This window comes from Drosophila kikkawai, chromosome 3L (assembly GCF_030179895.1).
Source record: "Drosophila kikkawai strain 14028-0561.14 chromosome 3L, DkikHiC1v2, whole genome shotgun sequence".
NCBI classification, from domain to species: domain Eukaryota; kingdom Metazoa; phylum Arthropoda; class Insecta; order Diptera; family Drosophilidae; genus Drosophila; species Drosophila kikkawai.
Genome location: NC_091730.1, coordinates 25,811,499 through 25,834,606, shown reverse-complemented (window position 1 = coordinate 25,834,606; position 23,108 = coordinate 25,811,499). Strand labels below are relative to the sequence as shown.

Here is a 23,108-nt window from a genome sequence, read left to right as displayed (position 1 = left end):
ATTTAAAAATTTTGTATGTGCCTCTCGCAGTTTAATATAATCAATTGTTTACACCTTTCCGAAAATAATTTTAAATACGTAAAGGAAATGGAACTACAAGACAAAGCAAGATTCAAATAGTCGAGAACACCTTATCACCGCTCTGGAAATACTAAAAATGTGCCTTCGCCTAATCCCCTAGTATCATGCAATTTTCTAGTATTTTGGTTTCGCGTATCGATACAGGCCTTTAAAACGGCGCTCGCGAACCAGCCGTTTGTAACTATTTGCTTCCCGCTCTCTCTCACAGCTTTTACTCTCTCGATACGGTGATTTTCACTGTTAAAGCTGGTACTAACATGAGAAACATTTTTTGAAAGCAGCAAAACTCCATATAAAAAATACTGTGTGAATAGAGAAAGAAAAACTCGCTGTCTTTTCGCTTTCGGTATTTTTCAGCAACCTTGCCGTGGTCACACCAACCGCTCAGCTGTTCTGTGTACAGCAACAAGTTGTGGTCAAGAAGTTCGCCGGCTGAAGTTTTAACAAAAACAGGGCAAATATGCTGTCTTGCTGTCGGGCAGTGGCGGTAACGGGCCGGTCCCTTAGATGGTCATCAATCACGAGTGCGAAGCAGCACGGCACTGAGCAGGACAGCAGCCACAACATCTTGCCGGCGTACTCCGATGATCAGCGCCTCAAGATTTTGGAAGCAATCAACGGGAGCTGCATTGATCAGATGCTTAAGTTGGTTTGAATGCACATATTGTGACGAATCAAACCCTAATCCTACGTGTCTTCCAGCTTCGACATAACGAAGGCAAGGGCCGCCAAACTGCAGAACTGGAAAACACGTTATGGTCCGATGAAGGAGCTTGGTGAAATCTTGCACATTGAGGGCTTCAGCCTGAAGGTTGCAACAAAACTATTCAAGAGCCTACTCGAACAGGTTGACGGAGTGCGCAGCAGTGAGGTAGTTCCCGGGCAGGAGCCAAAGGCGTCGCGCACCGCGCCCTTTATAACTCCGGCAATGGACGATAAGCGGCGCTTGCAGATCGTGTCCAGCATTGGTGTTCGCATCGGTGTGACCAGCGTGAGCTGGGCGCGAATGGAGATCGGGAGACAGGATTCCTCCTGCCGTCTCACCAATTGGCAACATCATGAGCTGAACGATAAGAAAATGCACCTGGCCGAGCTTGTCCAGCGCTGTCTATATGCCACGCACCAGATACCGCAGGCTGACTGTTACGTCCTAGAGAGCCCTCAAATGGCGCAGGTCAGCAACAACCCCGGCAGTATAGATCAGCAGAACGTAAATATTCAGAAGGCTCAGGTTTCTGCCATAATGAGCTATGCCCTCATGTCCCGCATGTACCCCGATGACAACAAAGCGAAAAACGTCTACTATATGCGCCGCTTTCTCACAGCCCGCCTCTTTAACCACCTGGTTGGAACGGAGCGCGTGACCTCTGAAGAAACCATATTGGCCATGATGCGAAACGACAACTACTCTGAGTATAAGACCTCCGACACCCAGGCGATAACCCTGCTCAACCAAGTTCACTTTCCTGCCGATCTTCGCCAATTATTCTCGCAGCTGGCGCGGCACCAACGAGATTTTCTGGGTCAAGCATTTCTGCTTAATCTAGCCTTTATTCGTTTGGTGCTCCTGAGAGACCCCACCAGCATAACCTCTGTGTCCCGCCACTCGAAGAGTCCCCGTGCAAGTTAAATAGACTGCAGGGGCATACATATGGGACGATCTGCATAGTCTTATCTAATCGATCGCCAAAAAGACTCCTCAAAGAGAGGAAATCGTTATATTTATGTAATTTTTTAATGACAATATTTAAAAACTATGTTCAACTATAAATAATATTGAATTCATGAAAAAAAAATATGATAAATTAATTTATTTTAAACATTAAAGCATATATCTAAGGCCGAAAATTTGTACGCCCTGGCCGTTTGCCATGGGAACATTGAGAATAGATCCATTTCTGTCAAATAAAAAGAACCTAACAACAGATATAAAATATTTACATGTAAAAACCTCGAACATTAGCTGATATGCTCTTATAAAAATAGTTCCTTTGACGACTATATAGAGTTATTTTATTTACAATAAACTTTTATTACATTACTCTTTTAGATTATCCTATATATTTAACTATAGTTTCTGTGATAGCTTTATGATACGCATAGATCCGACTTGTATACTTATAGAAGAATAATGAAGACTATCTGCAAAGTTTCATAGAGAGACGAGCTGTCTTATGGTCAACATTTTGCAGAGTGCAAGGGTAAAATCAGTAATAAGAATGTTACTTTTTGGCTTAGGGGTGATTGAACACGGCTTTATTTGACCATTCCAATTGTAATTCTGAATAGTGATTAACATTGACTGCATGTTTGCATTCTATTCTTATTTTGTACTTCTTCGACTCTTAAATAAATTCGATATTTAGCGCACAGTTTACATATTTCCACACATACGCAAGGCACAAGTTTATAGTGTGGATTTTGAACAAAGGCTTTCCAAGTTACAAAGCAACTTAAGCAAAGAAACCAACAATTTTATTGATTAATTTTACATTTTGGAACACCATTATTTTCCTCAATATTTTAAATTGTAGTATTAATAAATGGTTTATAAAAGTTTTAATTGTTTTGTTACAAAATTGTAACAAGAGTAAAGTTACTATGTATGTATGTATGTACATATGAAAGTGCAGAAACTAAACCAAGGAACCGAAAGTTTGATTTGTTGAGCCTACATCATACACTTCTTTTTCTCAATATTCCCAATACAGAATACATTTCTAATTTTCCAGAATAGAATTCACTTTTAATCTGAAATTTTTTATAATTTTTCTTCGATAAGGAATCATGTCTTCCTTTGCTTTAAGGGTCTTATAAGATAATTAAAATAACTAAATTTTAATTCAAAAGAAACCGAATGAAAGTTTTATTTGTTAAACCTACATGTTAGACCACACTTCTGTTGCTCAATTTTCCCAATTTTAGGAGTAAGAAAAGGTTTAAATTTGGGCGAATTGTTAAGTTCTAAATGCTGTGCTGAAAACTGCATTGATTTTATTCTCTTTTACATTGGTAAGGAAGTCTTGCTCTCCAAGTTAACAAAAATATTTTGAGATTCTTCAAATTTTCCAAGTGGGTTAATACAGTTTTATAATAAGGAAGAGATTGGCTATGCAAACTAGTGACGGTTCCGATTGCCAGCGCCAACTACGCTAAAATCATCGTCCGAGAACTCGTTGAGTGTGCGCGAGGGCGCTGGCAGATTCCAGGCACCCAACTCCCGCTGACCAGCACCACCGGCTGGAGCACGGCGCCCTTTAGGACGACGATCGCCGAGGCTTGGAAATTCAGTTCCTTCATTTAACCCGCTGGCAAAGACGGTGTGGTCCGTGGGTACGTAAGCTGATGCAGTGGAACGCTGACTGCCGGTGGGAGAGGCGTTTCGGTTTTTGTCTCCCTGCGTGGATCGTGAGCCTGGAAGGGAGTAGAACGAGTCAAACGACGACTCTCGGGAGAGCGACGAGCCGTCTGCTGGAATGACCTTGTAGTTGGGCCGAGTCTTGGGCGGAATATGCTTCCCTGGCTTGACGGTGATGGCCAGATCCCCGCACATATAATCGCTGAAGATGAAGCACCAGCGCTTCACCATGCTCTGGGTGCAGTACTTGGCGCGGTCGTTTACCTCGTGAAACTGAAAGGGGCCGCAAATGAAAGTTCACATTCTGGGAAAAGTTATTTTAACTGCCTTCGCTTACCTGGCAAGCTATTTCAGGTGTAAATTCAAAAAAATCCCTAAGGAAAATGGTATCAGTCACATATATGTTGATTTTGTCATCTGGCAGCCCGGCTATGCTCAACACTTCCTTCTTCAGAACTAAGAACAAGTACTGGATGTCATACACTATAATTTTGTTCAAGCCGTCCAGAGCATCCTTGTCACTTTCGCAAGCCAAGAATCTCATGCACGACTTGACCACTGCCATATTTTCCGTGGGGGTGAACACAATTAGCGGCTTATTGCCATGGCACTTGGTCAAATATGCAACGATTTGGCTATATAGCTTCTCCATGTTCTTTTCCCCCAACGCCTTGGGAGGAAGTGGTAGGCCGTGAGTAGTCGATGCATGTTGCTGGGCGTCACTGGCCTGCCCGAAAATGATGTGACCCGGATCTATTAAAGTGCTGTAAACTGACATTATACCCTCCTTGAGGGAGTACTCGCATGCGGCAAACTCGGCCGGCATGTAGACGTCGCTTTTCAAGGCCTTGGTGAAATAGTTAAACGCGCAGAAAACGAACTTGGTGTTTTCCAAATCTGTAAACCAAAGATGTGTAGGTAGTAACCAGTTCTTCGTTTGATGTGGTTAGGAATTGCTGCTCACCATGCGATTTTTTTGCGTCCATAACCATACGCTCGATAGTGCGCTTCATCTGGAGGACGCTGTCGGTCATTTCCCGCTGAGCCTTGTCCACATCCGAGATCGCCTGGCCGCAACAGTTGAGACGCTCCTTAGTGGCGCGTGCCTGCACATCGGCGTCTTTCGCGCTCGAGTTGTAGGGGCCGCGCTGCTGCATAGTCAGGTTCTGCAAAGGCGGATGTTAGACATGCGAATTGAAGAGCGAACTCGGCTTTTACCTTCCACATGTCGCCGCAGTGTGTTACCGCCTGGGCCAAGGTCATGTTCCTGCCTTGAGAATTGTTTTGGCGCCACTCGTTGACGAACATCATGAAACCACTGTGCTTCTTCGGAGCCATCTCGACGCTCTGGCTGGGCGTGGTGAACTATGTAGGTGTTCGACGGGGTAGGTGCCAGGTAACCGAGCACGTGCGTGCGAGTGAGCGAGAAGGCAGATAAACGAGCACGACCAATAAAAGAGCAGGAATTATCCGAACGTATGAGCTCTGACTGCATGGAAAATCGTCCGGGTTCTTTAAAATGTCAAAATTGACAAAAAAAATCCAACTGTAACTCACAACTATAAACAAATGTTTTGCCTTGAGTAATGTTACTCCAGTCAAGAATGAAACGAAAATGGGAATCAAACAAACGGGACCAATGATGCCGACGCAGCGAAAATGCAGGAAAGAAACGGGCGCGTTCAACAATACATTATGGCATTTCGATCGATAGTTGTGGTGACACGTCTCAACCCAGCGGTATTATCAGAAACGGAATCGAAACTTGAATATATTTTGTATAATTTATAATTATTTATATTTGACTAAATATCAATTACTGACAGAATAAATTGCACCCAAAATATTATTTGTGTTTAGTTTCTTTTGAACTATATATAAACAATTAAAAAATAAATATAATAACTATAAACATTCAAACAAACGACCATAAAAACAAGTAAAGTTCTGGTGGGAATTTGTAATAAAATAATATTTGAAAATAAATTTGTTTGTTATATAAAAAGTAATAATTGGTATATTTTAGTAAGTTTTAAATATATAAATATATGGGCAACTGTGATGTGACTCTCATGAAACTAAAAAAAAAACGTGCCAAGACTTTATTTTAATTTTACAAAATTTGAAAATTATACATAGTTTTTGGTTAGCACTATAATTGGTGCTGAGATCGATGTTGGACACTTGTTCGTTGCCAAGATAATTACAAGAACACTGATTTCTGCGAAACGTGATGCAAGATTTTAATGCAATCAACTATAATGCATTATGCAAAGATTAATCTTCATTATGTATTTGGTTTGACCTAAAAATATGAAGTATTTTTTTTTAATTGAATTTTAATCCATGTAGCACGCGGTATTTTTTATATCTAACTTTTATTTTGGTTGATACTTTTTAGGTAGATTAAAATAACATGTTAGCATTTTATTTCTACTCTTGCATTCTTCAAGTGATGTTAAAAAGCCAAAGCATAATGGCTCTCTTTTAGAAGTTGTTATCAAAGCAAAACGTTACCTTTTCTTATGATGTTTTTCAAATTCTCTCGTTTTGCTCAAATTCTCAATTGTATACTCAGAAATATGTTTTAGAACATGAACTCTGTCAATTGGAACACTTATAAATATGACTATATTTCAAACAAAGATTTTAGATATGTTTTACTGTTTTGACCGCGGTTGCTGTTTCTAAGGAGTTACCCATATGTACAATATGTTTTTCTAATATTTTTAAAATACAAATTCAATCCGGGGTCAATTTGAAAAAGCTGACAGCAATAGCAACATATGCACATTTTTTAATAACTAAAATAAATGCGATTGGTGATAAACAATACTTAAAATAATTGAAAACAGTAAAGTTTTGATTTAATCTCATTGCTTTTAAAGTATTTTTCAATATGATTGCTTAGTAGGAAGGAAGGTAGCGATAAACGAAATAAAAAACAAAGAATTGTAACAAATAAATTTTAAAAAGAATACTCTGAAGTCACGTTATTTTTATTGTCTTCCGATTTCATTTCACTTACAAAAAAAAAGGGTTAAAAACAGTCAAGGTTCCCTAAATGTAACCCGACTTTTACTATCACAGGTGGTTTAAGTATTCAACATTTATCTACTAAATTAAATTTGTAGTTTGTTAATTTTTCTTTCGATTTTTTTGTATTACCCAACACCAGTTTTTCACATAGCCCGCTATCCAGCACTAGGTTTTGTATTTGTTCATAGTATTACCAACTTGGGGACTGGCACCTATTTGTTAGAAAGGATCGGTTGGGGGGTTTAATCCAAATGGAGGACAGAAGCTGCACCGTCGCCAATCGCGCCGACCTTTTGCCGTTTCGAGAATTTCGCTGCCAGTGGTGCTTCGGGAAGGTCTATAAGAATCGCTCCCGCTATCAAGCCCATCTGAAGAGTGTCCACCATATTACCAGTGAACCGGACAAAAGCTCGTTCAACTGTTACCACTGCCCATGCAGCGATTGCCGGTACCACCAGCATACCCCGGGAGCCATAGCTTTCCGCGAGCTCGCCCAGCTTCGCAGTCATTACCAGCGAAGTCACTTGTCCAAAAACTTCATTTGTACAGTCTGTCAGCGGAAGTTCGGGCTGGAGCGCGAGCTTTTCCTTCATATATGCCGTCGGCCCAATACAGTCACTGCTAAGCAACGTGCGATCCCTGAACACGTTCCACACCAAGAAGTCCCCAAGCGCCATGATGGAAAAGAATACAGCTCACCAAGTGCTTTGCGATTGTATCGAAATATCACCAAGGCTGTGGACCAAGAACATGCTAACCAGGAGGATGCTAAGGAGAATAAACCAAGTCCCAATGGAAGACAAATGCAGAAGTGCACCCAGTGCAAGAGGAAGTATATTGTCCGCCACCGATGCAGTGAGCACCCATGCCCAAAGTGTGGGCGCGTCTTTTACTGCAAATCGGCCTTGGAGCTTCACATAAAAAGATCAACGCACAGCTTACGGGTGGAGGACAAGATCTTTGTGGATGAGGTGCTTCAGTTGCTGAGCAGCATAGAAGACGGAACTATTTGTGACCCACCATTGCTCAAGGAACTTGCAGAAATGCTTCCGGTTCTCAAAGAGATCCAGGAGTCTTGATCGTTCGCCATTTTCCCCCCTACATACATATGTACATATGTTTATATGTAACGCTTAAATAAACGAATTTATCGATTTACCGCACTTGCGTTTTTCAACACTGGCAACTTTTCGGAGCTTGTAGTTAGCGTGGGTGAAGGGTGTTAAATTCATACTCTTTATTACTAAAATCTTCTACCATACTGTTGCAAAACACAACATTTACATTCCATTTGCATATATATGTTCGTCAATTACATTTAGGTTCAAAGTTTGTTTTGATTTGTAAGTTTTTTTCCAAGCTCGAAACAAAACTTGTTTCCCATGGCTTAAATCTACCGCTTACTTTAGCGATTCAGCTGCTACCTCAGCTATGAGCAACCATGACGGGAAGGACAATAGACAGCCGGAAATGGAGCGCCCCTTTGAGATGCTCATCAACCGGTCTTTCATGGATCACGGCCAGCCCCCGCATATGAAAACACCGGCGGACAGTGATTTCAGCATGAACGGTGCCCTAATCGCGTTCATGCGTGCCAAGTCAGTGGAGGATCACGATGCAACTCCGATCCCTGAAAGCGCCCAGGAAGACGATAAGCCTCCCTTGGAGCAGACCGATCCCCACCCCTGGATGAGGTGCTGCGGGCGCAACTTCAAGCACTCTATTTTTTCGCTTCAGCCAAGCCGAACGCCCAAGCGAGGACTTGGGCGTCACAGACGCGGACTGTCTCGCGAACAACAGGGGCAGCCCACTCCCTAAGCTAAGAACATCCGAAGAAACATGTCCGATATGATTCTTACGTACATATAATTAAAAAGATTCAATACAAATTGGACAGAATATTCTGTTTATACGTATATTTTTCAGTAGTAACCGCTGGAGCTGTAATCGATCGTATAGTCCGGCGGCCACTGCGCATAGGTATCGAATTCTGGAGGCGGTAGGTAGGTATTCTGAAGGCAAAGGCCTTGGATCCGGTGGCGCAGATCGTTCGGCCCTAGGTAACATAGGGAGCGCGATGTATCTAGACGGTGGCGCAAGTCAAAGGGACCCAAATTAGCCGGAGCTGGGTTATAGGGCGGCCCAAGCGCCTGGTAGCTAAGCGAAGTCCTGTATTCAATGTTTGAGAAATGTGCCTGCATGTGGAACATATGAGGAGGCGTTGGCGTGGGAAGTAGTTGCCTTCGGCTCACTCTATTGTCGTGAAGTGTAACCATTGGGGAGATGGGTTGGGGCGAGATGCTCACAGGGGAAACACTTTCCATAGGCTGAAGTCTTTGGTCTCTTGATTGACTGGCCTGGTAGGAGCTACCTACATGTACGGCTGTCATCGTCCCATCCAGCAGAGGCGGGCTCTGTGCAGACGGGGATTTTCTTGAGGAGGTGAGTTGAATTCTCAAACTTGGAGGCCTGCTTCCGAGTCGGGGACCCTTCTTGGTGTTCGATGGTCGGTCAATACTTTTCGTTACGGACACAGACCTGCTTCTATAGCGCTCTGTGCTCCTAGATCGACCGCGAGTCAGGATCCTTGCTTGGTTTAACCTCCGGATTCCCCTCAATCGAGGGGATCTGCTTCTGGAACGACGACTCCTTGAGATCTTTCCTGAACTGGATCGACTTCTCGAACGGTATCGAGGCAGGTCTGATGGGGAATATCCTCTGAAGTGCCCCCTGCGAAAGTCATAGGATCTTCTAGGACTAGAGGAACTGTTTCGGCGATGATGAATTCTCGTTCTGGAGCGTTCTCTGTGCGGATACCTTATGTAATCGGAACTGCGCATGTTATGCGGGCTTCGGGACCCGCACCTCGATTTAGGACGTCGGTCCAGCCTCTCCCGCGGGGAACTTCTTCGCCGCGTCCGACCTCTTACCCGGTCGCTGGATTTACTTCGGTGCCTTTTCTGATCCGGCTTACAATACTTAGAGTTCTGGGACACACTTCTCCTCCTGTCTCTAGATCGGACTGGGCTCTTTTTGTGCTTGGACGGACTCCGGGAGTTTCTCTGCCTGTCGGAACCACTTCGAACATCTTTAGATCTAAGCCTGTGGCCACCGCTGCTTGAGCCGTGAGTCTTGCACTTTCTATAAGAACTTCTACGATCATCGGGCGTTGGCCGGGGACTCTGAGGATTTGCCTCGATTACCCGGTTTGCCTTATTTGAGACTGTGTCTTTTGAGGAACTCTTTCGGGTTCTAGGCTTTCTTTCCTGGAAAGGGATGAGTGTACCACTCCTAGGCTTGTTGGGGCTCTTCGAGTCAGGCGATTGAATTATTTGAGTGGTTCCCTTCTCAAAGAATTCATCTTTTTTTGATTTATTTGCACTGTCGTTTGACGAGGTCTCTAAGGAATCGTCGATGTTCACGGGGGAACGATCGTGATCAGGGTTACTTCTTCTGGTAAACAGGGATGTGTCATCTTGCAGGCAGAAAGAAGGTGGTGGCGGCGCGATCTCTGTGTCAAACGCAGAGTCCGCTTGCTCTTCTTCAAGGATTTCTCCTAGCTCGTCCAAGACATCCGACAGATCCTCGCAGAACAGCTCCAAGTTCGGTTCGGTTTTGATGTGAACTTCCTTTACGTGCGCTTTCTGTTCACATGTTTCTGGTGTTTGCTCAAAGCCCTGGCGGAGGAGCGTGTGTCCGTTAGGCTGGAGAAGCTGTTGAACATACATACATATGAAGAAGAACACAAATGGGTTCAAAATACTGAGCATTTGCTGGAAAACACATTGCCGACAGTAGCTGAATATTTCAAAATACGTACATGCCTAGGGGACGCTATTGTGGTTTGGAGCGCAGGATCCTCCTTAGATAACACTTTGTAATCGTCCTTTTTCATTATTTTGAAATATATTTGAATAAATTTAGTTGATGGGCCGCAAAATAGCGCTGGCGTTAGCACATTTTTGATCCGTTAAACGCATCTGTTGCTAGTTGTGAGGCCTCGTCCTCTTTCACGTCAAATCTAGCCTTTTCTCAAATTCGGTTAGGGAATTAAAGTTTATACCAGCCAGATATATCGGTTTACCCTTTTTTTTAATATAATTATACCCAATATTAGTCTTATAAAAGGGTGGAGGTGGAGAGTGTAGAATATTTGCCTTAATAAAATGTATGTCTTTAAACTATCGGCAGCTGAAACAAATTATCCAATAGAAACTGCTTATACGATATTTTATATCATTTAGCGACTCAAATGTCGCTGAAAATATCGACTGAATGACAGAAAAGCCAGAATGGCTAAATAGTTTTAGTAAATTAAAGATCTATTAGTTTAAAATAATTAAAGATTATATGGGAGAATACAAAATGTTAATTCTTGTCTTGCAACTACGATTTTTTTTGTTAAATTAAAACGGCTCAGTTTTTGTGTTGTTCCCTTTGCGTCTGAAAATATCAGCTGACTATCGCGATACATCGCCGATATTTTCAGTTGTTTAGTCATATAGTCGTTTTGAATTGTTAAATGTCCCGTAGTTTCAAAATATTAAAGATTATATAGGGGAATACAAAAGGGATATCCATCAGGGAATTCTCTATAGGACAGAATGACTGTTTTACTGAAAATATCGACGATGTGTCACGATAGTTATCCGATATTTTCAGTCGGACGCTAAACTATCAACCAAAACACAGTCAAAATACACGGAAATAACCTTTTGTATTATCCTAAATAATCTTTAATTATTATGATTATGCCCATATGATACTGTAATGCAGTTTTCATTAATTAGCTACTTCATTAAAACCTTGAAAGAGTCAACTATATTGTCATTTTGGTTGGATTTTGCTTGGATTATTTTGGTAATACGACTACGGTCACACCGACCGTAAAAGGTAAACAAAAAAAACGGCCGCCATTCGCGACGTATTATTATGAATTTCTGAATTCCTCGTCGAAGTATTCTTGCATAAATAAATGCAGAATCCTTTAAATTTGTGTTTTTAACCTATAATGCTTAAATTTTTTAAAATTATTACAAAAAAAATAATTTTAATTAATTTTACAGCGCAAGAACCTTGCTACCGCAAAACATATTATTTTTGCTAATTTTCTAATATATTTTCAGTTCAAAAAACAAGCGAAATGATATAAAAATAAAATTCTCATTGTGAGACCATACTGTCAATGAACTGGCTAATACATTTTTCAATTACAATTTTCTTCATTAAACCCGTATTTTGTTATCGAGTATATAATATGTAGATCTATCGATTATCGCGCCAATGAAGTAGCTAATGCATTATTCTAATGCATTAGAGCGCCATATAGTCGTCTTGCTCGCACTTGTGTAAAACTCTATAGCGCTGTCAAATCTTTAATGAAGTCTCTAATTAATGCGGCAGTGTCATGCCAGTATTAATATTAATGTAATATATTATTATACATGTTCCTATAAGCTGGTACTAACAGAAGATAAATTTTCTAAAAGCAGCAAAAATTTATATAAAAAACCTAGCGCAGAGAAAAATAAGAACAACTTTGAATTAATATTCCCTTTGTGATCCTTTTTCTGCCATTTCTTTAAAATATTAGCATATTATAAATATGTAGCAATTTCGCTCTGAACTTTTCGAAAGGATATTTATTTTATGCTTGTATAGTAAGATCGAGACATTTCATTCAAGGTAGCGCCGACTTTTTGAAGTTATCGATAGTTCTTGATGTACATCGGTGTATCGTCAACTTAAAAAACATCGATGTTATCGATAGCAACATCGATGTTTTGACAACACTTCCACGTACGTTCTGAAAAAAAATAGACTTTTTTTCTGGTATTGTGGCCAGTATTTTGTCAAGTGCAAAACAAGCGCGTTAAAGATACATAAATAAACGTCCCCCGTTTTAGTGCCTTGTACCAGCCACTCCGATCAGATCCAACGATTCGTTATGGCCACCGCAGCTGCTGCCCCAACCAAGCAGGAGATCGAGTCCGTCTTCAGTCGCCTGCGCTCCCAGCCAGCCAACAAAGTGAGTGCCACGTTTGGAACTGTTTGCTCTTGGGCCTCCAATGCTAATCCTACTTTGTTCAACTTTGCGCCGTTCCGACGTTTAGTCCTGCTTCGACTGCGCGGCCAAGGCTCCGACCTGGTCATCGGTTACCTATGGCATCTTCATTTGTATCGACTGCTCGGCAGTTCACCGCAATCTGGGCGTGCACTTGACCTTTGTGCGGAGCACCAATCTGGACACTAACTGGACATGGCTGCAGTTGCGCCAGATGCAGTTGGGCGGCAATGCGAACGCGGCACAGTTCTTCCGGGCGCACAACTGCAGCAGCACAGACGCCCAAGTCAAGTACAATTCGCGGGCGGCGCAGCTCTACCGGGACAAGCTGGTAGCTCAGGCCCAGCAGGCCATGAAGGTGCACAGCAACAAGGTGAGCTTTGTATTCTTCTTATTGTATGTCTGAAAAAGGGATACAAAAATGATGAAGTTGAGTTACCCGTTACATACTTATGCTCTTGCATGGAGATCTATAGACCGAACAACTTAATTAACATTTGCTTTGCTGCCCCGACTTCTGCTTACCCAACCTGCTTGCCACCCACTCCTGATTTCCAATCTCCAATTCGACCCCCGCCATGTCCAATACAATACAGCTGCATCTGGAGCATTTAGACAAGAGCGAAGGCAACGAGGCCGCCAAGGAAGAGGACTTCTTTGCACAGTGCGACAGCGAGGATAACTTCAATGTGGAGAACAACAACTTCAGCCAGGTAGGAGGACGCACACGCACCCGCTTGCCTTCAAAGTTCTCTTGATTTTTCCGGACGCCCAGGACCAGGATAGGACTGACGTTTTCATTTATTTCCAGCCTGATCGAAAGCCGACAACCGCTGCTCCAGTTGCCGACTTAGAGGCACAGTTGTGTGGAGGTGCCCCCAGCGTAGATCTGCTCAATTCGGTCGCGGCCCCAACAGTTCCATCTTCAATTGGGGTTCGCAAGATTCAGCCCAAGAAGGGAGGAGTACGTTTCTATGCTGCATAACAACCCAGACCATCTATAACGATTTGTTGCTTAACCTTTTAGCTGGGTGCTCGTAAAGTTGGAGGCCTGGGAGCTACCAAGGTGAAGACCAACTTCGCAGACATCGAAGCACGTGCAAACGCTGCCAACGAGATGAAGACATCTATCGCCCAGGCAGTGCCCGCGGACAAACCGCAGACGGCCGAGGAGGAGCTGGAGACGGTGGCCAGCATGCGACTAGCGTACCAGGAGCTCTCTTTGCAGAAGACTCGTGAGGAAGCCAAGCTGAAAAACATGGATCCAGCCAAGGCCAAGCAGATGGAGCGCCTGGGCATGGGCTTTAGCCTGCGTGGCTCAGACGTGGCCCATTCAGCCATTGCCGACATGGAGACCATACAGCAAACGGCGGCCCCTAAGAGCAAGCTTTCCGCCCTGGAGAACGACAACTTTTTCACCGACTATTCCCTGTATGGAAACAGCAGCAGCGGTGGGGCAGTTGGTTCCAGCGAGAAGCGAGAAAGCTCCGCTAACGGATCCAGCAAGCTGGATAAGTTTGAACTGGATTCACTGGGCTACGAGACAATAGAGCCCATTGGCGGCACCCACAGCAACATAACGTCTATGTTCGCCACCAGCAATGCCTATGACAACACCAAGGCGTCGGCTCCGGGAAAGAGCGGATCTAGCAGTGGATTTACTGCCACAACCGCCACGAAATCAACTGGAAAAAGTAAAGGCCCTGTCAGCAATGATCCCGTGATCGCCCAGCAAAAGTTCGGCAACTCCAAGGGCTTCGGCTCCGACCAGTACTTCGCCAGCGAACAGTCACCAGCTGACATTAGCGCTAGCCTAAACCGCTTCCAGGGATCGCGAGCCATATCATCGTCGGACTATTTCGGCGACGGCACTCCGGGCAGCAGTGCTGGCACTAGGGGTGAGTCACACTTGAGTTTCTTTCGTCTGGGACGCAGATTGAGAATTGTACTTTTGCAGGCGGTGGCTACTCGTCATCGGTAAATTTCAGTGCTCCTGACTTGGATGTGGAGAGCGTAAAGGAGAGCGTGCGCCAAGGCGTGCACAAAGTGGCTGGTCGACTAAGCAATCTGGCCAACGACGTGATGACCTCGTGGCAGGACAAATACGGCTACTGATATCGGCTAGATGCCCGTGCTGCCCTAGGAGACAGCGGCATCGCGAAGAAGACCACTAGCGGAGCCGGAGGGCAGACTAATTTTAACGTTTTTATATATTAGTCACACATTTAGCAAATATGCAGAAAGTTATGAAGGATTCCAAGCAGTTAGAAACTTAGCCTAGCATCAGGGGAGCAGTATGCATTCTGCTTACCACGTATCGTTCTTAAATATATGAAATACAACGGCAGAAAATGAAACTAAATCCATGCAGTGAAAAGAGCTGTAAAAATACGCCCAGTGTCTTTTAAATATTCAATCATGAAAACATATATATGGTATATATAGATATTATGTATATGTGGAGAAAGAAGCGTCTTAAGGCAATTTCATTTCAATTCTCATGGCGCGTGGGTGACTGATTCAACTTAGCTGTGCAATACTATTGCTTTTTAAAAGTCACGGGTTTGCAGTAATTAAGTTGACGGTGTAAATATGAATATTTCTAAAGCTGTATCTGTTGCGGCCCGTAAATCTGAATTGGAACTATTTTTAGCTAAACTATAAATCGCCTTAAAATCAATACGTATAAAATTTCAGTAATAAAAACGAATTTTAGAGGCATTTCAAAATTTAAAATACTTATCGAGCTTATTTTTAATAACCTTTAACTTTTGAAGCCTATTAGGACGCTTGTTTTGTTAAATATAGCAAAAGTTTGAAACGGGTGCAAGAAAACGTTCGGTGTGCAAGCAGTAGGTATTTTATTCCTTATCCTAATTAAAAACAGTCAAGGGACTTTTAAAAGTAAATAAGCAGCCATCCTGTCTACTGGTGAAACAGCTTCATCGACAAATCTCACTGAGCAAGGCGCCTGTACCAGACCTCTAATGGGACCCCAGCAAACCACAGACAAAAGGTACTTATAGCCCTTGAGAAGCTGAGAGGAATTATTAGTCACCCGTTTCCCAGGTTAAATGAATGGTCGTAGTGAATCACGAGTTCCTAGGGCGCTTAACCTAGAGCTGCCAAGAGCTGCCTCTTCAACAAGATGGAAAATCCGGCACATCCGTCTTACCTCAAAAACCAGGGAAACATTCAGACGCCCCGTCAAAGTAGAGGCCAAATCCAAAGGGCCGACGCTGTCATTGCATTCACCAGGAGGGCAATCAAATACCCTTAGAATGCGAAAATGCTTACTTTTACGAGCCTTAAGAAGCGCCAAACACAGTCACGATTTCAATTCGTAAGAGCACCTTCCTGCTCAAAGCAGGAGGGAGCTCTGCACCCGAATTCATTATATGAATTCATTATGTGAAAAAATTTGTTTGCGTTACTTATCTTCTTATTATCAGGTTTTTTTTCTGAAAATAATGCTCATAGAAATTATGATATTAATTTACTAATGAAGAGTATTTCTTAAGACAAATAGTTTTGTCAAATGGGTTAAAAATTGTCGACTTGCAAGGTTAGGTCCATTTACAGGATCCGCCTGAACCGTGGTGATATGCAAAACATCAACAGGAATTTCGGCATTTCAAACGATTCTCAAAACAAGACTTTAGATTTGGATTTTGATGCTACGTTTTCAAACAATTTTTGTAAAAAATTTAGAAATACGTTTCTAAAACTGAGTTTCATTTATCACGGCATGCAAAAATATAATTGACTAGCATTCGATGCCAACTGATGATGGTTTATACATGCTTAAATATCTTCATAGACTACCTGCAGGTATTGTATTTCAGAACATTAAGAGCGTAACATATATAGGACCTTTATTTTCCTATGATTTGTTATAATTGCTTTCAAGAATATTACAAATGCTGTCTAAAAATAAAAACATCAAAACACCTATATAAAAGGTAAAATGGAACTTTTAAGGTAAACATCAAAATATCTTTATGAAACAAGTTCATATTTTGATTGGTACAAATTCATCTATGCGCAGCTTTATTATTTTGAACATATATCGTATGTCTGTAATCACTTGATTATCTTACCTGGTTGAAAGGTGATTATTGAGACAGCCTTTATTGGAGAATATTTCCTAAATATGTTATCGAAACTCTGCATTGTCCTTCCCATTGTGTGGTGCATTTGTACTCCGAAAATATCCCCGAGTCAATTACTTTAGACATAACTTTTGAAAACAACAGAAATAGAACTTTATTTGAATGCTCTCAAGGATGGACAATTTTCCTACTAATTACAAGAGAATCTTAATAGACTGGTTTGATTGCGAGTTGCTGAGGCCCGGAGTGATGGGGATGGCCGTCAAGGAGATGCTTAGTGACGGAATTTGCTGGGGTTGGGGCGAACACGGCGGCTGGCGGAGTCGGGGGAACCGTATGCGATGGCGTGGCTAGTGGCGGATCCGCCCTCGCCTGTGCTAAAGGAGTTGGCGATAGCGATGGCGCCACCATTGGTGCCTCCAAAGTCGATGGGGAAGAAGGTACCGGCAGGCAGTGGGGCGGCGGGCTTCTTTGATGGCTTGCCTCCGGCCGGAGCGGCGGCTTTCACCGGCTTCTTAGCAACTGGACGACGGGCATTGGGCACGCGGACAGGGTTGACGGGCTTTGCGGGCACTGCCAGCTCCTCTTCGTCCTCCTCGACATCGTCGGCCACGGCGTTTTCCGCTTCCTCATCATCCTCGATCGCGGCGGCCTGGGGCTCCTCCTCTTCGGGCGACTGATCCAGCTCGACAATCACCTTCTTCTTGGCTGGCAAGTAGCGAGTAGGCACAACGGGGGCAACCGGAGCAATCGGAGCGGGTGCGGGCTCGGCCTCGGCCACTGGCAGGGGAACGGCTTCGTCTTCAGCTGCAACGGCGGCGACAGCGGCTTCCTCGGCAGCAAAGTTGAAGTCACGCGGCACTTTAGCGGCATCATCAGCAGCTTCAGGCTGGGGCTCCGGCTCGGCCTCCGACTCGGCCTGAGGCACAACATCGGCATCGATGGCCACCTGGACGACAGGGGCCTGGTCAGGGAAGGCCTCGGCCACGGAGCTAGCGCCGTGGGCTCCGGCCGCAGCCAGAACGTCCTCGCCCTGAACTCCCTCGGCGCTGAGGTCGGACTCTGCGTGATTGCAATCTTTGGTTAGGGAGTGTATGGTTAGTGCTGGCCGGCATAGATGATGGTACTGCTTACCCTTCAGGTAGGTGCCGGTGGCGACGGTCTCGCCGGCCACAAGGGCGCTGGCCGCCTGGGTGGAGCGAGCGTGGGTTCGGCCAGGCTGCACATACTGCATGTACATGAATCTCTGCTGGGGCGCTCCTCCGTACCATTCGGCAGCGGCAGGCTGCTGGTAGTAAACCATTCCTGGAACGAGGAATTGCCGGTCTTCAGTAGTGGAGCGAATGGAATGGGAATGGAACCGGGGATGGGTGGGATTTGTGAAATTTGTGAGGTTTGTGAGTGATTCAAGGGGCTGCGAATGCGTAATCCTTTTGGCGGTAGACTCACTTTTCCTGGCGGGCAGGGCATCGAGGCTGGCCACAATCCCAGCGATCAGCATCAGAGCCAGGGCCACACTGAACTTCATTTCGGGCTGCTTTAAGATACGGTTGGGCGAACGAATTTGAATTAAATCCTTGGAGGGGTCGGAGAGATTGGACACGGGGTTGCGGGTACTGATCACGACAGGAGCTAAACTTGTCACTGAAGTTTCCACCAAAGAAGTGATGTCTGTTCAGGGCAGCGAGTTAGATTTATATAGGCGGCGCGGCGCAAAAAGGCCAGCATAATGAGAGACGCTCGCAAAAAATCGGATATACCCAAAGGCAGCGACCGATCACTGCTTAATATGCAGCGGGGATCATCGCGGGAACGTGCGAACCATCCGCCTAGCGACTACAATTGCTGGCGACGCTGATCGTCGCACTGCGGAGTTCGTTTTACCAAAGTGCCCGTCGACCGGTGGACCGAATTGGACAGTGGTACTGGGCCAAAGATCGGACTCGGACCGCCAAAAATATCCATGCAGCCGTGAGGACACATGTGGGCCATAAAATCTCAATTGGCAATTTAATTTTAAGGTCATTCCGAAGCCCCACAGCCAGGAAAGGCGGACCCAGGTTTATGGGTGCGTGTGTGCCTTATCGCCCTGATAGAAGTGCGCCGCAATGTGAATTAAAAAGCCAGCCCAAGACATGCGCTGCATGAGCAATCCAGAGTAGATCAGCATGAAGCCAGGCGGTGATTCAGAAGATAGTTGACGTCAGCTAAAGTTCCTGTGGGGGTGCCAGATGGGCCTCTTAAATGTCCATTACGGAGGGGTTTCTCCTTGCATCGGCCACCGTGAAGCTCCTACCGTTTGTCGCCCGTTCACATTAATCTTACGCCCGGATGCGCAGACTGTCAAAATGCCGTTTTGTTTAATATTTTCAACTGTCGCTGTTAACTTCTGATGAGACCCGGATGAATGATGGAAAAGTCATCTGCAGCAGAATTGCAATTTAAATTGACTTCATTTTTCGAATAGCAAAAAGCAGTGTTTTGAGATAAGTATTTCTAAGCCTATGAGGAAGTGTATCAAGCGCTTACTAGGGGAATGACTTCATCCAGCTTAGCCAGTTGGGGACCACTCATATTGGTAATTCACACTTTGTATTTTTTCCAAAAGGATTTATAATTATCCAAAACATATTCCAAAATATCAATTCTATATGCAAATGCCTCATAATTCTTGGGCCAAAAATGACTGTGCTTCGCATGACAATAGCCCTCACTTACTAATAAACAAAGCTGAATTACATTAACGTAGCGAACTTTGGATGCTCTGGCTTCAGCATTTGAAAACCGATTTCCTTTTTACTCTAGTGGCCAAGCCAAGGATCCTGGGGGTAGAATTTTGCGACAACCTAAAATAAATAAGCTCAAAAAAGATTAGAATTACAATGTTTTTGTATCCATCGGTTCGTATACCTTAATCTTCGGGACCATTGGTACCGGAGCTATAAAATCTGTATAGAAAAATGTATGTGTATAGATCCCACGCAAATCCAATTTATTTTACAATTGTTTCACCTCTACAGGAGCCATCGTAACTCTAAAAACAATTGTTATACAAAAATATGTAGATTGTAGATAGACTTGTGCACACATTTTCTGAAAAATTGAGTACAGTTCGATGGTTTGTGTGCATTCTTCTCCTTCACTTGCACATACAAATACTGTCTTTATACAAGTTTTGGGATCAATTTGATACAACAAAAATGTTACATAATTTTAATTCTATAAGAGAAGAAAAACAGATTACTAAATAAATTATGAAATATTTTTCCTTTAATACGAAATATTTAAAATATTGTGGAAGAGCTTATTGATCTTTTTGAGTATAACATTATACATCCGAAAAGTAACATAATATATTTTTAAACATATATAGTTAGTAATAATCATATAAAACTAAATTTGACTACTCAATTGTGTCAATTGGGTCATCTTGATGATATAATTTTTTCTGACTTCTGGTTTAGTTATTTGTAATTTTTTTTTTGTAAGACTTAACTTTTCTGAAGTGTGCTATTAATAACATCATTTTTTAAATTATTGTAAAGGCGAACAAACATTAAACTTTTAATGCACATTTTTATCAGCATACCCGACAAGGAAGAACCCATTCAAAAATGGGGAAAAAACCAAGCAAATAAAAATAAAACCCAATCGACTTTTATATCCTGTTCGACACCTGTTTATCAGCTCCCGGCTACGGCTGTTTATGCAAATTGTGAGATGTTTTTTGGTGGCTTTTTTCGTTTCTATTTTTTTACGTTCCATTTAATTCCCTAATTTGGAACACCCAAGACCATTAAATCGAATGTCCACGGCACTAGATAGACGAAATCCGATACAGAAGACCCCAGAGTAGCCCAAGGAAAAAACAAACTACCTAATGCTCGACATTAGTGCCGATATGCCAACGGAATTTTAATGATTTTTGCTTAAAAGGCAATTTGTGACCGATTGGCGTTGGACATCGCCAATCCAGCTACCGTACAAAGAGCGAAGCTGATTATACGAATTTCTACCATACGGCGAGTAATTATATTTTCGAAACGCACTTCCGCACCATCCATGCATGATGGTCGCTTTTCAGCTCTACTTAATTCCATCCCGCTCATGTGTCACCAAATTTGGTTAAACGCGTTGATCTGACATTTAACACTTGGCATGCGGTACCAGCGTGCCTTCAGTTGGTCCTGACCAGAAGGGCCAAGACACTTCACCCAGCCTGACAATGCAATTAATCAACTCAAATTAAAATTAACTCAATTCAAGGCAGCTCGACATTGCGGTCATGCCGCGGGTCCCCCGATGCTGCCTTTCGAAAGATGTGCTTCTGGCCCGATATTGGTCATATTCCAAATCGGCCATTTTGCCCGCGAAGCGGATTGAAATAAGAGAAGAATTTTATTCTTGATGTAAGCATGCGATACATTTTTAAGTGTGTATTCCGGATTAAATGTTTAAATAAATTCTGATTCGGGAATAAAGTTTATGCGAGTACAACACTATTAAGCTTTTAATGAAATTTATTTACATACTACACAGAAAAAAAAATCCGGGATAAAGTCGCCAAAATCAATCCCAAGTGGGCATGATTTCGAGCTAAGGTCGGATTTTCTTAATATAAGAACGAACATACTTAATTTTTTCAATCTCGAAAATTCTTGATTCAATCCCGCTAACCTTAAAAATTTCAATCCCAATTTTTCTTAATTTAATCTCAAACATTCTTAAATTTTAATTTAAAAATTTAAATTTAAATTTAATTAAAAAAAAAAAATTTTTTTTTCTCGATTTAGTCCCCGAAATTCTTAATTATTTTAATCCCAAAAACCCTTGATTTAATCCCTCTAAAGTTCTTAGTGAGAAGTGAAAGAGAAGTTTTTATTTAAATCTGTAATTATAAAGCTACAAATGGTTATTAAATTAATTATATTAATGTATAAATCTTATTAAAAGCCACTTAACTTACTTTTCCTAGTTCCCGGTCGGGACTCGAACCCATGTCTCAGAAATCACAGACCGTCCGCTTACCAACTGGGCCACTGAGTCAAATCAAAAGCTAATGTCGGGAACGCGAATACATACAGTTTCAAGGAAAGAGCAAAAATGTTATCTCTCTCTCTCTGAGCTAAAAATAGATTTGCTGCTCTCACCAAATTTTTAAGAATATTTAGGCTTAATTCAAGAATGTTTGGGCTTATTATGCCTCTATAATCCCAAAATGAGATTAATTCAAGAATTCTTACGCTCATTTTGTCATTTTAATCCCGAAACGCGATTGATTCAAGAATTTTTAGGCTTAATTGGTAATTTTAATCCCGAAACGGGATTGATTCAAGAATTTTTAGGCTTAATTTGCCATTTAATCCCGAAACGGGATTGATTCAAGAATTTTTAGGCTTAATTTGTCATTTAATCCCGAAACGGGATTAACTCGACTGTCTAACCCCGAATCGTACTTAAAAATTTTAATCCACCACATCGAAAAAATCAAGAAAAATATTCTTGATTTTTTCGTTCTACCATTTTTTCTGTGTACATATGTGATTTAATAAAATTTTTTAAAAATTGTTCACATCGAAGATTATAACTAAACATTTATTTCATAATGTTTGTGAATTAAATAAACATTTTTTGTGATGATTTTTTAATGCTTGGAGAACTTTAAACATTCAACATTCAAGGTTTTCTAAGCTTAATTTTATGCAATGGTTTAAATTTCCTTTTTCTTCTTTCTCGCTGAAATACAAATTCAGAAGATTAGATATTGCTTAAATATTTGTACACTCAATTTGATATTCTAACTATCTATCCTATAAAGCTCTCAGGTCTCGAAATCATAAGCATAATATATTTTATTAGATTTTATGGTATAAAAAGTGATTATGCGGTGCTTTCAAAGTTCTTTCATTTTTACCCCCCACCTGTGATGCCTTGTTAACTTACAAGGTAACGAATATTCGCATCTTTCCCTTGCAGATCATCCCATGAATGCCCGACTTCAGGCTGCCGGCTGTCCTCGGCAGTGATTAAGTGCAACTGGAGCCGTACATGTGACACCAGCTGGCCCAGAATCCCGCGCTGACCTCACCAGTGCTCATTTTTCTCGCCGGCTGTCACTGGCCAAGTTGGCAATTAAAGATATGTATACGGGACTCTGGCCGCTTTGGGCCTTTCCTTCTATTTTTTGTGGAAATAAATTGTAGAAATAGGGAAAAACGTGCAACAGCTGTTTACCGTTCACCGTTCGCCGTGCACCGCTTTTCCCCGGAGCGGAACGGGAAGCCGAAGTGGTAATGTGGCTCGGAGAAGGGCACTGGCACTGCACCGACGGAATACATGCAAACCAGTTGCCATTTTCACTTCTGCGACTTTTTCAGAATTTATTTTCACACTCCCGAGGACAACTTTTGCTGGGCGGCCACATGGCCCAGGAGTGTTGTGTCCGTCCATTTCG

General features: G+C 42.6%; 7 protein-coding genes across 12 annotated transcripts; 4 read left to right on the top strand and 3 right to left on the bottom strand.

Moving 5' to 3' along the window:
* Window positions 1-458: 458 nt before the first annotated feature.
* On the top strand, window positions 459-2,091 carry LOC108072658 (uncharacterized). The gene is made up of 2 exons (XM_017163895.2): window positions 459-726; window positions 784-2,091. The coding sequence occupies exons 1-2, from the start codon at window positions 542-544 to the stop codon at window positions 1,709-1,711; spliced, it is 1,113 nt and encodes a 370-aa protein (XP_017019384.1). The 5' UTR covers window positions 459-541; the 3' UTR covers window positions 1,712-2,091.
* A 934-nt stretch (window positions 2,092-3,025) lies between these two features.
* Window positions 3,026-5,116, bottom strand: mael (germ-plasm component protein maelstrom). 2 transcript variants are annotated; one of them, XM_017164111.3, is made up of 5 exons: window positions 4,997-5,116; window positions 4,658-4,928; window positions 4,404-4,605; window positions 3,777-4,336; window positions 3,026-3,712 (listed from the first exon to the last, which is right to left on the bottom strand). In XM_017164111.3, the coding sequence occupies exons 2-5, from the start codon at window positions 4,775-4,777 to the stop codon at window positions 3,200-3,202; spliced, it is 1,395 nt and encodes a 464-aa protein (XP_017019600.1). In that variant the 5' UTR covers window positions 4,778-4,928; window positions 4,997-5,116; the 3' UTR covers window positions 3,026-3,199. The 2 variants fall into 2 exon arrangements, with proteins under 2 accessions (XP_017019600.1, XP_070141497.1); XM_070285396.1 differs by having other exon boundaries at window positions 4,658-5,052.
* Window positions 5,117-6,656: 1,540 nt separating this feature from the next.
* LOC108072648 (zinc finger protein 668) lies at window positions 6,657-7,636 on the top strand. The gene has a single exon (XM_017163883.3). It carries the CDS (start codon window positions 6,730-6,732, stop codon window positions 7,555-7,557), a length of 828 nt encoding a protein of 275 aa, XP_017019372.1. The 5' UTR covers window positions 6,657-6,729; the 3' UTR covers window positions 7,558-7,636.
* Window positions 7,637-7,667: 31 nt separating this feature from the next.
* On the top strand, window positions 7,668-8,353 carry LOC108072839 (uncharacterized). Its single transcript, XM_017164137.2, has 2 exons — window positions 7,668-7,821; window positions 7,888-8,353. Exon 2 carries the CDS (start codon window positions 7,910-7,912, stop codon window positions 8,294-8,296), a length of 387 nt encoding a protein of 128 aa, XP_017019626.1. The 5' UTR covers window positions 7,668-7,821; window positions 7,888-7,909; the 3' UTR covers window positions 8,297-8,353.
* Window positions 8,354-8,385: 32 nt separating this feature from the next.
* Window positions 8,386-10,647, bottom strand: LOC108072831 (uncharacterized). Its single transcript, XM_017164126.3, has 2 exons — window positions 10,299-10,647; window positions 8,386-10,191 (listed from the first exon to the last, which is right to left on the bottom strand). The coding sequence occupies exons 1-2, from the start codon at window positions 10,371-10,373 to the stop codon at window positions 8,401-8,403; spliced, it is 1,866 nt and encodes a 621-aa protein (XP_017019615.1). The 5' UTR covers window positions 10,374-10,647; the 3' UTR covers window positions 8,386-8,400.
* A 1,611-nt stretch (window positions 10,648-12,258) lies between these two features.
* Window positions 12,259-14,933, top strand: ArfGAP3 (ADP-ribosylation factor GTPase activating protein 3). 2 transcript variants are annotated; one of them, XM_017164086.2, is made up of 7 exons: window positions 12,259-12,277; window positions 12,385-12,506; window positions 12,592-12,915; window positions 13,139-13,255; window positions 13,354-13,506; window positions 13,570-14,440; window positions 14,500-14,933. In XM_017164086.2, exons 2-7 carry the CDS (start codon window positions 12,426-12,428, stop codon window positions 14,655-14,657), a joined length of 1,704 nt encoding a protein of 567 aa, XP_017019575.1. In that variant the 5' UTR covers window positions 12,259-12,277; window positions 12,385-12,425; the 3' UTR covers window positions 14,658-14,933. The 2 variants fall into 2 exon arrangements, with proteins under 2 accessions (XP_017019575.1, XP_070141447.1); XM_070285346.1 differs by lacking the exons at window positions 12,259-12,277; window positions 13,139-13,255 and having other exon boundaries at window positions 12,284-12,506.
* A 1,894-nt stretch (window positions 14,934-16,827) lies between these two features.
* Window positions 16,828-18,345, bottom strand: LOC108072677 (magnetosome-associated protein MamJ). Of its 4 annotated transcripts, none has more exons than XM_070285375.1 (3): window positions 18,104-18,345; window positions 17,789-17,980; window positions 16,828-17,716 (listed from the first exon to the last, which is right to left on the bottom strand). In XM_070285375.1, the coding sequence occupies exons 1-3, from the start codon at window positions 18,180-18,182 to the stop codon at window positions 16,929-16,931; spliced, it is 1,059 nt and encodes a 352-aa protein (XP_070141476.1). In that variant the 5' UTR covers window positions 18,183-18,345; the 3' UTR covers window positions 16,828-16,928. The 4 variants fall into 4 exon arrangements, with proteins under 4 accessions (XP_070141476.1, XP_070141474.1, XP_017019407.1 ...); XM_070285373.1 differs by having other exon boundaries at window positions 16,828-17,731; window positions 18,104-18,344; XM_017163918.3 differs by having other exon boundaries at window positions 16,828-17,731; window positions 17,789-17,959; window positions 18,104-18,338.
* Between the last annotated feature and the right edge of the window lie 4,763 nt (window positions 18,346-23,108).

Bases quoted from the DNA above. Each gene is read 5' to 3' on its own strand.
- LOC108072658 (XM_017163895.2), top strand. From the start codon at position 542: ATGCTGTCTTGCTGTCGGGCAGTGGCGGTAACGGGCCGGTCCCTTAGA. The intron at 727-783 runs GTTGGTTTGAAT...CGTGTCTTCCAG, and splicing joins TGCATTGATCAGATGCTTAA to CTTCGACATAACGAAGGCAA.
- mael (XM_017164111.3), bottom strand. From the start codon at position 4,777: ATGGCTCCGAAGAAGCACAGTGGTTTCATGATGTTCGTCAACGAGTGG. The intron at 4,606-4,657 runs GTAAAAGCCGAG...CCGCCTTTGCAG, and splicing joins ACTGCGGCGACATGTGGAAG to AACCTGACTATGCAGCAGCG. The intron at 4,337-4,403 runs GTGAGCAGCAAT...TTTGGTTTACAG, and splicing joins GGACGCAAAAAAATCGCATG to ATTTGGAAAACACCAAGTTC.
- LOC108072648 (XM_017163883.3), top strand. From the start codon at position 6,730: ATGGAGGACAGAAGCTGCACCGTCGCCAATCGCGCCGACCTTTTGCCG.
- LOC108072839 (XM_017164137.2), top strand. From the start codon at position 7,910: ATGAGCAACCATGACGGGAAGGACAATAGACAGCCGGAAATGGAGCGC.
- LOC108072831 (XM_017164126.3), bottom strand. From the start codon at position 10,373: ATGAAAAAGGACGATTACAAAGTGTTATCTAAGGAGGATCCTGCGCTC. The intron at 10,192-10,298 runs GTACGTATTTTG...TATGTTCAACAG, and splicing joins CAATAGCGTCCCCTAGGCAT to CTTCTCCAGCCTAACGGACA.
- ArfGAP3 (XM_017164086.2), top strand. From the start codon at position 12,426: ATGGCCACCGCAGCTGCTGCCCCAACCAAGCAGGAGATCGAGTCCGTC. The intron at 12,916-13,138 runs GTGAGCTTTGTA...AATACAATACAG, and splicing joins TGAAGGTGCACAGCAACAAG to CTGCATCTGGAGCATTTAGA. The intron at 14,441-14,499 runs GTGAGTCACACT...GTACTTTTGCAG, and splicing joins CAGCAGTGCTGGCACTAGGG to GCGGTGGCTACTCGTCATCG.
- LOC108072677 (XM_070285373.1), bottom strand. From the start codon at position 18,182: ATGAAGTTCAGTGTGGCCCTGGCTCTGATGCTGATCGCTGGGATTGTG. The intron at 17,981-18,103 runs GTGAGTCTACCG...CCACTACTGAAG, and splicing joins TGCCCTGCCCGCCAGGAAAA to ACCGGCAATTCCTCGTTCCA. The intron at 17,732-17,788 runs GTAAGCAGTACC...CCCTAACCAAAG, and splicing joins CACCGGCACCTACCTGAAGG to ATTGCAATCACGCAGAGTCC.